The 15,206-nt window shown below is 46.3% G+C and overlaps 1 protein-coding gene across 2 annotated transcripts in view; it reads left to right on the forward strand.

Annotated features, from left to right (window-relative positions):
• Positions 1-301: 301 nt before the first annotated feature.
• The window catches only part of TMEM184B (transmembrane protein 184B), a 30,448-nt gene continuing 15,543 nt past the window's right edge, over positions 302-15,206 (forward strand). For both annotated transcript variants that reach the window (XM_027715128.2, XM_027715129.2), the window contains exons 1-2: positions 302-439; positions 13,453-13,713. In XM_027715128.2, the coding sequence (XP_027570929.1) occupies positions 13,513-13,713 (201 nt within the window). In that variant the 5' untranslated portion in view covers positions 302-439; positions 13,453-13,512. The remainder of the gene's footprint in view (positions 440-13,452; positions 13,714-15,206) is intronic.

Raw genomic sequence — 15,206 nt, forward strand, 5'->3', positions numbered from 1 at the left:
TTTTTTCCCTCGGAGTGCGGGCGAAAACAGCGCTGAGATAGAGGTGGAAATATGCCTCGGGGGGAATCTTTCTCAGGGCAGTGCTGTCCTTAGCCGGCCCGGTGGGGGGAGAGCGCTGCTGAGCGCCCATCTCCGGGAAGCTCATCCCTCCTCCCGGCGCTGCGGCAAACCCCGAGTCACCCTCCCGGGCGGCCCCGCCCCTTTAAGAGCGAGGCGGTGACGTCACCCTGCCCCCCTGAGCGCGGGCGGTGGGCGGGGCGCGCGGGGCCGTGCGCAGGCGCGGAGGGAGGGCCGGGCCGGGCCCGGCGTCGCCATGGGCTCCTGAGGCCTCCGCGCCCCCGCGCCGGTGCCGGCGCCGCCCGCGGGGCAGCGGGGCAGGGCTCGACCCGACCCCTCCTCGCCCCACCGGGCTGGGCCGCGCCCGCCCGCCCGCTGCAGGGTAAGACGTGGCGGGGGCAGGGTGGCCGCCGAGCCGAGCCGGGGCGCGGGGGCGGCTGCGGGCGGGCAGGAGGAGCCGCGCTGGTGGGGGGGTGGCTCGGTACGGCCCCCACGAACTCGCTCGCATCGTCCCGGTGTGGACGCGATCTCCCTCCCGCCCCGATCCCTCCTCCCGCTCCCCGGCGTCGCCCCCGCGATCCCCGCCGTGCGCTCCCCCCAGCCCTCCGCCCGGTTCCCCCCGGCGTGCCCCCTCTTCGTCCCAGGGTCGCCCCCGCCGTTCCCCCTCCGCGCACATTCCTCCCGCACGGTCTCCGTGCCGACAGACACGCGCGTCTCCCCACAAGCTCCCAGTGCAGCCCGCACAGCCTTCTTCGGATAGTACACCCCCGAGGGGATAGTCCACCTCCCCCGGTGCAGCCCACTCAGTTCCTTCCCCCGCCCGCCACATGTCCTTGCTTCAGCCCACCCTCCCACTCCCCCTGCACACACACGTACTGGCACAGCTCCCGCGCTCCCCGGTGCTGCCACGCTCCTGGGTGGCATTGGGAGGATGTCACTGTCCTGGCGCTGGGTGGGCTGGGAGCACAGTAGACCACAGCAGGGTGGTGGGCAACAGGTTTGTGTTTGCTGTGCCTCCTGTGGTTCGGGCTGAACCGACTGACGGACACCGTATGCATGTGCTGGTGTGGTAGGTGTGTGTGAGCAGACTGTTACTGTGCCTGTGTTCTCTTGCGTCTCAGGTGAGTTACAATTGGTCTTGTTTGGATGCTCGTGGTGTTCTGAAATTTCAGTTGCTCCATGAGGGCTAACTCAGCCTTGACAGCTGCAGTGTGTAGTGGAAGGAGGGCTTTGGAGGAACGTGTGCGTGACTGGGTTCTGATGAATTGTGGAGAGGGACTAGAGTGGTTTCAGGCACAGCTTTATGAAAGCTGCCTGGAGCACTGTGAAGCTGTCAAAAGTGGGAGGACAGGAGGAGTGGGAAATCTAGAGGAAATACTGAAGATGGTTCCTGCTTACAGAAAGTTTGAAACTGTTCTTGCCATGTAGGGAGCTTGAACAGGAATAATTATTGACGACATAAAGACAGGTTTCCCCAGAAAGAAGACTGTTTACCTCTGTCAAAGATAAAAATAGAAAGTATTGATCAATAATGGAGCGAAGGCTAATAGGATGAATAGAAATGTCTTTCTTATCCTGCGAGAAAAAGAAAACAATCGATGAAAACGTAATAAAGCATACATCCCAATAACAAAGACTCGCCTCTTTTAACACAGCAGTCAGCTGTACCTTTGAACTTGTGTTGCTGGATGTTACCCTTGACTCTAAGAGCTTAGCAGCCTCCTTTAAAGGGAACACAGATTTCTCTAGAAATGTTCATGTCATTCAGGTTTCTAGTACTAAAGGTTTGTATTTGTGTGGTACTGTTGAAAAAAGTAAACTCTCATGCTTTTAGGATGTTGGCTAAGTGCTAAACAATAGGGCTTTAGGGAGAGCTTTGGTATTCTCCAAAGGCCTACTTTAGGCTTTTTTGCCCCCAAGAAAATGGGCTTCAAATCTGCTCTGGTCTAGTGGAGCAGGTTTTTAGATCCTTGATACCATTATTGTTATGGTTGTGCTGTAAACCCTAAGTGGTATATATGCAGCAGGTGGGCACCTCTGCATCTGGAGCAGGAGTGATGCGGTCTTGCTGTAAAATGATCAGGAAAGCTTTACTACTGAAGTCAGTGCTTCTAAACAGCTCGGGGGTGCGGGCAGATGTTTTTCTTTGTATTCTGTGCGGGTTTCTACAATCAATTCAGAGCGCTGGACAGGTGGTGTTTTGGAAATGTGGGGCAAGGGGAAGAGCACCTCCCAGCCACTCAGACAACTTTTGTACTTTTGCTTGTCTGTCTCCTTGGGACGTGTGGCAGTTAAAAGGGGAAAGTTCTTAGATATGCACAAGCTGGTCAGAATATGAAGTTCAGTGTGACTGGCTGTTTTGGAATAACAAAAACATTCTGAGCTGCCTAGTCTCTAACTATTTGACAGAATCCAGCTAGAAATCTGCGTTGTTCTCTGTCAGCTTGTTTGCCTGTTTGCTGGTAGCAGGCTGGGAGGTGAGCTTTTGCGGTTTACAGTTGTGGGATTAGGGTTCTTCTTGTGGATAAAGGAAGGGTGGGGTGGTTTCTTTTCCAGTTCAAATTAACTTTTAAAACACTATCCCCCTCCCAGAAAAATAAAAAGGTAGTCCCTAAAACTAAAACATCTAATAATCACATTTTGATGTAGATGACAAACCTTTAATTTCCATGTGACCCTTCACTCCCTCTCCCCTCCTGTTTTTAGTTCATGTTTAATTGGCTTATGTTTGCTGTGATGGAGATAAACTCTTACCTGCTCCTTCTAGCAGAAGTGCCTGTTTCATTTTCCAGCAGCTCAAAGGATATTCTTTGAGCTCTTGCAGCTGTGGGTGGTGGGTGCAGTGAATTCCTCAGGAGATGTTTATTGTTTGGTCCTAGCTGCTTCAAGAGCCCAGTATTGTATTGTTCAGAGTACTGAAGTTTGAGGTGAAATACGAAGTTTCAAATCAGACTTGTTGATTCTGAAGAGCCACTTCTATGACTAGTTTTCTCAGTGTTTTCATCCTAAAATCGAGGAAACCAAGGAAAGCAGCAGTGAATGTACAGGGTAGCTTGTCTACAAAATGATGAGGATAGTGCAGCCTCAGAGAGAAATTGCGCTTAACCTTTGTACAGTCGAGCTTTTCTAGTCCAGGACTGCTGCTGGCTCTCTGTGTAACAAAGCAGCTGTGTATTATTGAACGGCCAGGGCTGGGGGCAGAAGCTTTTTGCTGTTTTAGTGGTTGTGATTGATTGTGCTCGCCGAGGCCCTGGAAATTTAAGGTGCTGTAGAGAGCAGCATTGTGTTTGAGTTTTGAGTGCTGACTTGCCCAGCTGTTTGCTTGGAGCAGTGTGTGTGTTGTGTGCTGTTCTTGCTTCTTCCCAGACTCTTTGGGTTTTGCTTTCTTGTGGTGGAAGAGTGGTTTCCTGCCAAGACATTACACCCTACCAGAACACCTGAGACTCTGAAAGCGGTTTGACACTGATAAGATGGATTAAAAGACTTAGGTAAAATAACTGTAAAATATTGTTGTGAATGGACTGAAAACACCCTTATGGAAAGGGTTTTGATGGTGGGGGTTTTTTTATGGACTACTTTTGGAGAGAGCAGCTGGACATGCTCTCAGAACAGCAATTCCCCAGGATGGTTTTGGAAGGGAAATTCTGCCAGCTAAAGCAGTGAGTTGCAGCCACCCTCAAGAAATCTCACCTCAGAGTCTCCCTCCTTTAGGGAGAGGCAGGGCACTGGAGTACTTGCTCATAGCCAGGTTCTGTCTAATCTAAAAGTCAGCTCAACTTCCATCGGGTTTTTGTGATTGTGTAAGTAACATGTCTGGAAAAGCAACAGAGCAAGCTGTCTCCAGGGAAAGTGCAGTGTGTAGACAAGCTGTTCAGGAACTGTGCTGTATCTGTGTTTGACCAGGTCTTTATAGCCTCTGAGGGGCATAATTGACAGGAAACCTGAAAAGGGAAGTAACTGCCATGCTCTCCTTGCAGCATTAACCCCCAGAGTACCTGGATATTTGTCTTGCCACTATTAAGTGTGTCTCTGCATTGAAAGGATGGGAATATTGCTATTATTATCTTATAGTCATAGTACCTGGGAGTATGATGATGCTGAAAGGATCAGCCATTTGAGGATGTTGTATAATGGAGGGTGACCAAGAGCATAGAGAGATGGTGTCATGGCCTCAAATTTTTTGTGTCTAACTGGAAAGTGTTCCTCTCTGCACAGGTATGGTGTACATGTGGCCCCTGATCAACCCTGTGGCAAAAAATTCAAAAAAGGTCCTTCTGATTCACAAAGAAAATGACTGCAACATGTTATGTAGTGCAGCAGTGAGGCTTCAAGAAGATGAGATGAAATAATACCTTAAAAGCTGACCTTGCCGAGCCAGTGTTCCCTCCCCAGGCTGCAGAACATGTCATGGATGATGCTATTGGAGACTGCTGAGCTGATTGCTGGGAGCCTGCAGCTGCCTGGTCATCTCCAGCACAGATACAGCCTAGGTAGCAGTAATGAGCATAGCTGTGCCTCTGTCCAGGTTGCTTAAAATGAACCTGGACAAGTCAATCACCTGAAGAGGCAGATTGGAAGAGTGAATTTCTCTTCATGGCTCACCACACCTTGTCTCCTTGCCAGTTTTGCTAGGAAGGGCTGGTTAGTGGTGGGTGAAGCTATTTGCAGCTAATTGTCCCATGGGAGCTGGGAGTGACCTCACTCCTTCTCCAAACTCTCCTTACAGACTTCCTTCCCCCCTCCCAATGACTTTGTGATGGTGCTGATTTTACAAGAGTCTTAAGATAGAAATTATTTATATAAATTCCCATTTAGGCAACTTCCTGCAATTGGGTAATTTAATGTTTCAGTGTCTGGAAACATTGGGTTGAAGTTTCATCTTTTTTTTTAAGTGCACCCCCTCAGTTAGATGTGTGGAGTATTTCTTTCTGTATAGAGAAAATGCCTTGCTGTTGATGGCTTTTGGGATAGAGAGGGCAGATGTTGGAATCACCTCGAACTGTGTTTTAGTAGCTGTTGGCATCTGTCAACTTCTAACAGTACCGGTGACTTCTCTGCAAAGCTCTGTGGTCAGCTTTGGTGCTGAGTCAGGAAAGGGGGAGCAGCTCCTAGCCACTCCTGTGGTGTAAGTAGCCTTTGGAAGACGATGCTGGGCAAGGTTTTCCCCTCTGCTGCTGCTTCTTCTTCTTGTGCTTTAGGCATCAAGGGTGAGAATGGTTTCCTCCTCCAGGCACTGCCTGTGAACTTCCACAGGTAATCTTTCTGTAAGAGAAGTGCTGTATCTGGGCTTATTCTTCTACTGGCAAAGCTGTAATGCTGATATATCTAGGACTTGGCATTTTTGTGTGGGGAGGAACACTCCTCTCCCATGAATCCAGGAGTACAAAGGTTCCAATCCTGCTTTCAGAAGTTTGCCTCCATAGGATTTTTATTTATCTCGAGGGAGTAGTAGGACAGGAGAGAATGGAGGGGGTAATGTCAGACAGGAACCATGAGATTATGCATCCATGATTTTTGGGAATTAAGAAGGATATACGTTGCCTAATGGTCAGAGTTAAAAAAAAAAAAGAAAAGCAACAACCCACAAACAAAAATAAGCCAACCGGTTGTTATTTTAGCAATAACAGAATGGCTTCATAGTGAGTCGCCTTGGATGCTTTGTTGAGAATCACTGTTTTTACAACACTGCTGCATGTCTGCGTCAGAGAATGATTGTTAGGGAAGTCAGATGTGCCACTGCCCTCAGTGCACTGCTGCACAGTTGCCTGGGCCTGTGATAAGATGTCTGGGTTCTTCCAGCGCATTTGCTTGGTACATTGAAGTATCGGTCTAATCTGAAAGATTCTGTATGTTATATTCTGTGTGGAAAAATATACTCCAGTATATTAAAAAAACTGCCTTTGCATGTGACTTCCACATGTTTAATACCTTTCCATGCTGCTGTAGAGTTTGACTTCTGATTCTTCTTAGAGTAACTGTATACCCTGTGGCAAATTCAAAACTGTTCTCTCCTCTGTCTTGGCATGCAGAGGTGGGGAACAGTGAATGCAAGTGGTGGTGGAATAAGTTCCGATTTGACTTTGTTCTTGAGAATGTTCTTGGAAAATGAAAAACCAACTTCCTCTGTCGTGCTGGACACAACTGTTTACAACACGTCCTTTTCCTCGTTGTCTCTTTCCCCTCTGCCAGTTGCAGAATATCTTTGTAGGCTTACTGTGTTTCTCCCCTGGGAACAGGGGGCTTGACTAGTTTGTGTGGAGTGAGGCTGCTGGGAGTATGGGAAAGGGATGCAGTACACAGCCTAGGTGTGTTTGATCCTGTTCTCAAAGGAGCGGTTGGAAGGTTGGGGAACGTGCTTCTCCTCATCTCCCTCCCCTTTTCTCTCTTTTTCCTGTCCCCTTCCAAAAAAGGGACTGGATGTTGGATGTTGACCCATCACAATGTTGGTCAGTCCACAAAAAAAAAAAGAGGAGGATGGGGAGAGGAGGGCTGTGCTAATACAGTGAGACAACAGAAATTAATAGAGCAGAAAAAAACTCTGGAAAGAAGAGTGCATGGCTCAGGGTAAAAGGGTTTTGTTGTTGATTCTGGGTTTTTAAATGGGCACATGGGGAGGGGAAGCTGCTCTCTCTTTGGATGACTACAGCTTAGCAAAATGGGTGGAGGCTGTGTGAGCTGCAAGTGGAGAAGATTTTTGTGGTATTCTCAGATATTTATTTCCTCAAAATGAGAAAAGAAGTGGTGTGACCTTGTTGAAGGTTAGATTGTTTATGTGTAGGATGTACTCTTATGTGCATCGGATCATCTCTTGAGTATGGCTTAGTGGGTGTGTACCTTGCCCTGGAGTTTGGTCTCCCTAGTGGACTGACTCCTCTGCCTTCTACTTCTGAGGCTAATGTTTCTGCTCGTGCTGATGCTACTGGTTTTATATCCCAGTGACTCTTTTCTCTTGTTTCACTGACTGTACCGACAGCTGTGAAAATTGTGACTGGGACATCTCTTCAGCATTCAGACTGCTCACTCCTCTGTAGAAATAACATTGACAAGAACTGCATTTGGATCGGAATTTGTTGTGCAGACAGAGCATGACATGAAGTGCAGTAACTGTAGATTCAATCACTTCATATGTTTGTAAGTCTTGCCTGTCTTCTGGCCGGGCACAGCACTGCTCACGTGCGTTCGGAGTTGCGTACGTGTGCCTTTGTATGAAGTGTGTGTTGTGGGGTGACTTTCACTGCCTTGATGTTAAGGAAGCTTTGCCCAGCATGAGTAGTAACATGTAAATGAGTTGTACTACTTAAAATTGCATGCCAGGTCACATACTTAACTCAGATTGTTTGGGGAATCCTATTGGAGAGCTTAAAAATGCACTGTTGGGACCTTTTCATGTCTCATAGCTAAGTAAACTAGATGCCACCCCAGAGAGCAAAAGCAATTTAAGAAGTAATAAATGTAAAAGCATTTGGTTTTTCTTGGATTGCTATCACTGACTTGAGCTGTGCCAGTGATTCTCTTACTGTGTAGAGTTATTTTGTCCTCTTCTCCTTTTCTACCTTTTGCCATATCAGCTGGTGATGCCATACCTTTGGGTGTTGAAAAGACCATAAATCAATTATCTATCAATTACAGAATTTATCATATATGCCTAGCACAATGAAAAGAGTTGATCCCAGTTGGCAATTCTAGGCATTTTTATAATTAAAATAGTCTAAAATAAACCTCGAACCATTTTGTCCTGTGTTTTTTTTATTCCTTGTGAGTCTAGGGCACATTCTGAAAAAACATTAAGCTCCTGCTTTCACTAATATAAAGCTCTTGCTCGTATCCTAATAGATGCAGAAAGTTCGGACGTTGATTAAGCTACTGCATGGAATTTCTGTATTGGTCTTTTTGGATCCAGAATAAGGATAATTTAGTGGAGAAACTCTTGCAGGAATAAGGATAGTTTAATGGAAAAACTCTTTGGAGGACTAAGAACTTAAGAGAGGAGTGGAAAATGGTTTTGTGGTATATCTTAACAGAAACAAAAGTCATCATGGTGGATATTTAAAGCTAGGGTAAGTGTGGAGTAGGTTTTAAGGAGGAACATTTTCTTCTCTCGTAGCTCTTCAGGAGAACCTTGCAGCCAGGCCGTGTGCGTTTTAGTGGATCGTGTCTTGTACAGCAGAAGGAGGCTTAGCTGTTAAGACTCTTTCATAGGATAGCTTTGTGTATCATTCTTTGCTCTCTCAGCAGTTTAGAAATTAAATACTTTCAGCCTTGGATGAGATGATCTATTTTAAAAACACAGATTGTGTTTGCAGATGGGACAGAATGGCTTCAGAGTCATGTTTGGGGTTCTTTTGCTACCTGCACCACGGTAGGTCTTGCTCAGAGCAGCCAGCCACCTCCTGCTTTACTAGACTGTGGTCGAATATGTGTTCAGAAATACTCCACGGAACTGAAGGACCAAGCTGAATCTTTCTTCCCTCCTCTTACACCACTTTTGTTGCGTCAGAAATGAGGTTTCCGTATTTATGTTTGTTTATGTAGAAATAGCTCCTCCTCAGTGGTAACATTTTCCATGCCTTTATGCAAGCCAGAAATGAAGTTTTTTGTTTTCACTTGTGCCACATCGTGTCTGTTTACTGTTCTGAGTTTATTTTCAGTGGAAGAAGCTGCCATGTTAATGTTGAAGACAGAAGGTCTCTATTTCTAAAAGATACAGGACTGGCAATCTGCTCCTGGTGGAGAATTAGTGTGCTGTTGTTCTCCTGTGGATGCAGGCCATGTGGACACATCCCTGCTAGCTTTTTGTCGCTTTGCTGTCTCTAACAGAATCGGTCCCCATGCAGTTTAGAGCCTCTTCTCTATCAAGAATCCTAATAACAGTGTTTTTCATCTCTAGGTTTTTATCAGGATAGTTATCTTGATAGAAATAGCACATGCTTTGTTTTGTTTTCTTTTCCCCTTTTTGCATTGAGAGTGGCCCCTAATACTCCTAAAGTGCTTTCAGAAGATCTGTTAGATAAGTTTAAGCTGGTACTAAGGTTGGTGTTTAAGCTAATGCCCTGGCAGTACAAGGTCCTATCTTGCTCTAATGTGCATAACTTGTAATGTCTTCTGGGCAGGAACAGGTAACAGCTTGTAGGGGATGGGAGCCTTCCACATTCGAGGTTTTTGGGTATAGACCTCACACAGACCTAGGCACTGCCTGAAGCTCATGTAACCCACGTAGAAGAATCGTATAGCTCTGATCCAAGTTTCCTGTGGCCATCCTGAAATACACCTAAGCCTGCGTCTGAAAGCCCTGGGAGTGCCTAGATGTACTTTTATGCGTGCATGTTTCCAAAAGTTTGTCACTTTTCCTGGCGCTCTGTTCTCCTGGTCCTGTTATATTTCAGGTTACCTCCGGGGGGAGCAAGGTAGTCAGTTGGAGATGGGGAAAGCTCCAAGAGTGAAATTTAGAAGTGTTGAAATATTTTCCTTTGATATATTTAAGAATGTTCTCCAGAAAGGGAGAATAAGTGTGCAAGTAACTTTATTCTCCCTTGAACTGGAAGCAATGAGGTAGAGATGAAAGAGTGGGCAGAGAAGACAGGATATGGCAGAAGAGTAAGGAACTCTCCAAAATCTATTATGCATTAGATTGGTTTGTATTGCATTGGTAATTCATGTTTCTAAATGCCCCTGATTTGACATATGGTAATGTCAAGCGCCTTCCTCATGGTTTAGTACCTTGCAGTGCTGGGAACTGTATGGGACAGAGAACAAAAAGGCAGTTGTCCCAGGGAGCTTAAAATGCGTGAGAAACAACAGAGGAATACAGCCAGCTGGGAGGAGCACTGGAAAGAGATCACAGCCAGGGGCCTGACTGATGTCAGGTCATTGCACAACTGGAGTAGCCAAGTGGAAGAGGGGAGAAGATGGAGGTGAATAGGGAATAGCTTTGTGACTGTTGGGAAGTATCTTTTTACCCAGGTGTGAGAGGAAGCAGGGAAGTATATTGTGGCACTGACTTGGGCTGTGATGGAGGTAGGTGTCCAAGAAACAAGTGCCAAAGCACGTGTCAGGTAAGAGGGAAGCTGTTTATGCCAAGGTACTTGATCCGTAGCTTGTCAAGGCAGCATGTTTGCTGTGATGTGCTCGCAGGCACCACCTCTATTGGAAACCTGTTCTAATGGTTTGCTAGACTTGTGTCCTGTTGCACAGGGGAAGAGGCCTCTCAGAAGAAAGGCCTGCTAAGTGAGTTAACAGCCCACCCTCGTGATGTTCGATGTTCGTTTTAACAAAGCAAAAGAGGAGCTCAAAGGCTGAGCTAGTGGTAGTGAATGAGCTGAAATCCACTCACCTGGTTAAGGCTCTAATCTTCTGTGCTGTTAGCTGTTTTTCTTAAGTATAGACCAGATTTGCTCTCACAGCTTCAGCTTCTTGCGTACGGTAGTCTTTTGTAACAGCTTTGTGCACTGCTTATACCTGTCACTGTAGCTATGATGTGTGGGACTTGAGAAGATTAGAAGGGATAATTTGGAAGGCGTATTCCATCGTGTTTTACTAGCAAGGAGAATGAACTGCCAACTGATGCACAGAACCAACACAAAGTATCAAGTGAATAAAAAGCTGTCCTCAGGGGCAACCCTGAGGGGCAGGGGGGGTGAGGTGAATTGGGTTTTGGCGTAGGAGGAGTGTAACTCTAGTTTGTAAGAAAGTTTGTATGTTTTCTTTCAGAACACAGTGCTGGAAAGAGTTATTAATTTCAATGACTGTGTCAGTTAAAGGGGGTTAGATTAAGAATGATAGACGATCATGTAATTAATGGTGGTTGATGTATAATCACAAGGGGGCAGTGTTAAGGTTACATGCACAACTTGAACTTATAAGTGACCCTGCTTCTGAATACATAACCCCTGTCATGTCAAAATGCTTGTTGATCACTTTTTGCTATTTCCCCTTCTTTTAAAATGAGTGCAGAGACACAGAAGAATTCCCTTTCAGATCTTCACTTCTGTTGATCTTACTGACACTGCATTTGGCTCTATGCTATTGATGTGGTTTGATTAGCTGGAGTGTGGATGTCCAGTCCTGTTCCTCCTGCCACTTGTGGTCTGATGTACAGATCCTCTCCCCCATGAACTTTAGGAAGGGCTTAGCAGCTTCCCCTCTTGCATATCTCCCAAAGTGCACTAGGATGTGCAAGGTTGCAGCTGGCTGGACTTTATTTAGACCTAGGTTAACCACAGATGCATCTGCTCTGATTTCATTCTAGATGTGCCCTTTATGAGCTTAGTGGAAGCACTCTCTCAGCACTGTGAGTGTTCAGTTGCTACCTTGTGACATCCTCATCCGGCCTTCATCTCTCCAAATGTTTAGATATAGTATAGGTAATGAAGTGTGCGTGTGTGTATGTATGTTTTGAAGCTCAAAACTGAACAGTTGTATTTCCTGTACTGATCAGGACTGGAAAGGAATTACCCTGCTGTACGTGTGGTTATGGAAAGTTGTAACTCAGAGCAGAACTGTTTTGGAAAAACAACAACTGGAAAGAACGAAGAAAAGCCAAGTTTGACAATTAGTTTGTAAATTAAACTACAGCAGTTGTGCAGGTCCATGTATAGTAAGATAATATCTGCTTAAAAAAGTCTGGGTATTTCCCTGGATTTTTCTCTTTCCCCTGTGGAAAAAAACAGAAATGAGGTAGACTGTGGCACAACTAACATCAGAGTGCTGCACACCATTAATGCAAGTGTGTGTTTTGTAAAAGCCTGTGCTGGAGGGGCCATTTGCACACCTTAGTGTGCATGTGGAAAGGACTTGCTACTGGCCCTCTGCTTTTACTGGGTACCTGTTCCCCAGTTTGTGCTGTGGCTTCAGGTGAAGCAGAGCTGGGGCAGTTCATCTGCAAGTGTATGCTCTTGTTTGTGCTGTGTAATGACCTGTCAGTAAATGACAGATGTGTCCTTCCCTGCTGCAGCTGCAAACTGTGGTGATGGATTGTTGGCCTTTCTAAAGCCCTTTCCATCTACTGATCATAAAGGCCTGTGTAAGAGCTATGTCTTGTGCTTTTACAGAAAGGGCATTCCAAAAAGTATTAGGAGGTTATCAGAAGGAAGCAACATTATGCTGTTCCCCTTGATAGGCACGTCTCTACTGCAATCACATCAGAAGCAGCTCTTCTAATGGGTAGAACCAATGGCTGCCTGCTTGTGATCTTGGTTTAAGTGGATTATCGTCCTGCAATCCAGAGGTCACATTAGAGCCTGCTTACAACCAAATTGAAAATAATAGCTACTTTAGATCTTAGACCTTCAAGAATTTGTTCCATTGAAAGAAGATAGCTTTTTATCCAGGAAATGGCCAAGGGTCATGCTGCTTTGAGTTCTTGCATGTTCTGGGTGTTTTCATGGGTCAACTGGCTTTTAAAAGCCAACCAGGTTAAATTCACATTGTGCAGAAAATAATGCTAAGTTAGTAGAATTACTAACAGGCTGGCTAAGTGTACCATGCCATACAATGTTTGGTAGAAGCATGACTTCCATGCTCTCAAAGCAAGGAAAGCTTTCAGTACATATCCTTCCATTGAGGGTGCTTTGCACTGAGTGTGGTTTTCAACATGGCAGTAAGAGAGGGGGGATTGCTTGCTGAAGGAATAAGGATACTCTTCCCCTTGCCCCCCTTGCTGCATAGTGACACTGTGGCACATGTTGCCTGTTGCTGCTTGGCAGGCTAACCATAACACTAAGACACAGCAGAATAGCCCATACTTTTATGGAAAGCAGAGCTGTTAACTTAGTTGTACCTGTCATCTTCCAGTATGGATGATTTAGATACCTCCTTCTGATCTTTTTACAAGGGCATGCAGTGATAGGACAAGAGGGAATGGTTTTAAACTGAAAGAGAGTAGGTTAAATTAGATGTTAGGAAGAAATTCTTTACTGTGAGGGTGGTGAGGCACTGGAGCAGGTTGCCCAGATAAGTTGTGGATGCCCCATCCCTGGAAGTATTCAAGGTCAGGTTGGATGGGGCTCTGAGCAACCTGGTCAAGTGGAAGGTGTCCCTGACTATGGCAGGGGGGGTGGAATGAGATGATCTTTAAGGTCTCTTCCAACCCAAACCATTTTATGATTCTATGATCTCAGGTAAATGCTCTATTCATCTTGTGCTGAAATTATTGCAGTAGGGAGGTGACAATAGCGGTGGCAGTGTTTCAGGATGTCAGGGAGGATGTGAAAGGTTCCTGAACACCACATGATTTGCTGTGTCACGAGGGGTGGCACTGGCAGACTTATCTAGGTCCTGTTCCTAAAACATGTGAGCAGCCTGGTGAAAGGCATGTGAGAGATGCAAAGCACTGTTACTGTTATGCTCCTGACTCCTTTCAGCTGGGTTCAATTGCTTTTTGGTCCTCTTCCTTGGCAGGTCTTGGCTCGTGGGCAGCTCTTCAGCAATCCCATCTGGAACCTCACACCAAAAGGCACCATGATAATGATGACTGATGTCACTGCAGCCCCCAGATTGGGGTCAACTGCCACCACTCCAGCTGTGGCTCCTAACTTCTCCTGGATGCTGGAGGATGGCAGCCCCACGGCTGTGGAGCAGCCAATATTCCTCATGACCACTGCTGCTCAGGCTATCTCAGGTTTCTTTGTATGGACAGCTTTGCTCATCACCTGCCATCAGGTAAAACCCCGTCACTCGTACTTCTCATCCTTTCCTTTTTCCCACATGGAGGAACAGACCATTTCCACAGTATGAATGGAGAAGAAGCACACTCTGTAAAACATTTGGCCATCTCTTGAATGTTTGCAGTAAGGTGTGTTATCTCAGGCCATCCTTTCACAGGTCTTGTATCTGAATCCAGCCATTTTGTTATTGTGTCAGCTGTTGGCTAAAAGATCGTAGTCACCTGTTGTTTGACATTCTTCCTTTGATCTCCTGTGCCAGTGGATTCCAAAGGCTGAACTCCACTGCGGAAAGGAGTAGCAGGAAATGTTTTATTTTGATTTTTCTCTTCTCCCCGCTTTCTGGGCCAGTTGTCCTGGGAGCCAGAACAAGTCAAACCCTGCATCCTGTTCTGTACCTCCCTTGTAGGCACATGGATTGCAGGGCTCTTTTGACATCCCAAGGGCAAAGCTTAGAGTCATCTGAACTCCGGTATCAGCTGTCCCTGTGCTGGGTGAGATGTGTCACTGGGATTGTTAAAGGGCAAAAATATCCCTAAGGTTTGTTAGTTTATTTTCAACCTGTTCTCCCCAGGAAATGAGGTTTTTGTGAGCTCCTCATGGGTTAGGGAGAGGAAACAGAAGTATTTTTGAGCCCTTCAGTCGATTTTGACCAGATCTGGCCAAGAGGCAGGGAGGGATAAGCAACAGACTGCTGGGGAGAGAGAGACAAGCCCCTGTCCCTTATGAGGGAAAGGTGAGATCATCAGCGTATGTTTTGTTAGATCCTGCAGAATCCTCATAACATCCCCAAATGCAGGGTGAAGCTTCAAACAAACACTTGTACCTCTTCAGGCAGCAGAATCAGTCAGTCATGAGGCACGTATGTAATAAACTAGCTGTTACTAATTCCAGCAGTTGGGGCAGCAGCTCGATGAGAATTGCCATTCAGAGGCTTTGCCTCTGCTGACTCCATGGTCAACAGAGCGTACCCACAACTTACACTGAAGCTCTGGCCCGTGTTATTAGGCCATTGTAGGAGCTGTACTTATCTTCAGGGTGTGGTTGTGGTCAATGCCTTTTTCAGGAGGTGGGTATTCTGTGAAAAAGCATCTTAGGTGTAGGATTTAATCATGGCTAACAAACTGAGGGGTGGGAGCAAGTAAGGTGGGGACACTGTGCTCCCCCAGCCCGTGACTTAGGGGATTGGCATGTGTGCAAACAGTCAGACAAAACAAACGCTGTGGCTCTGTGGTTCCTTTGAGCACGTTGCATGACCTCAGCGCTCCCTTGATGGCTGTCAGTTTGTGGCTGTGCTGTCACCAATGTGCAGAATGACACTTTTTGAGCATATAGGCTGTGGCTTATCAGCTTTTTGGCTGTGCTCTGAAGGGCTCTCTTAGGTTGTTTCAGGTGAAAGTCTTCAGGTGAAAGCATCCAAAACTGCTTTCAGAGAGTGAGTGTGTTCACAAAGAGCATGTGCTTAAGCGCATGCACCTTCCCTCTTCAGAG

This window comes from Pipra filicauda, unplaced genomic scaffold (genome assembly GCF_003945595.2).
Source record: "Pipra filicauda isolate LSUMZ 115617 unplaced genomic scaffold, ASM394559v2 scaffold384_size681814_pilon, whole genome shotgun sequence".
In the NCBI taxonomy this organism is placed as follows: Eukaryota; Metazoa; Chordata; class Aves; order Passeriformes; family Pipridae; genus Pipra; species Pipra filicauda.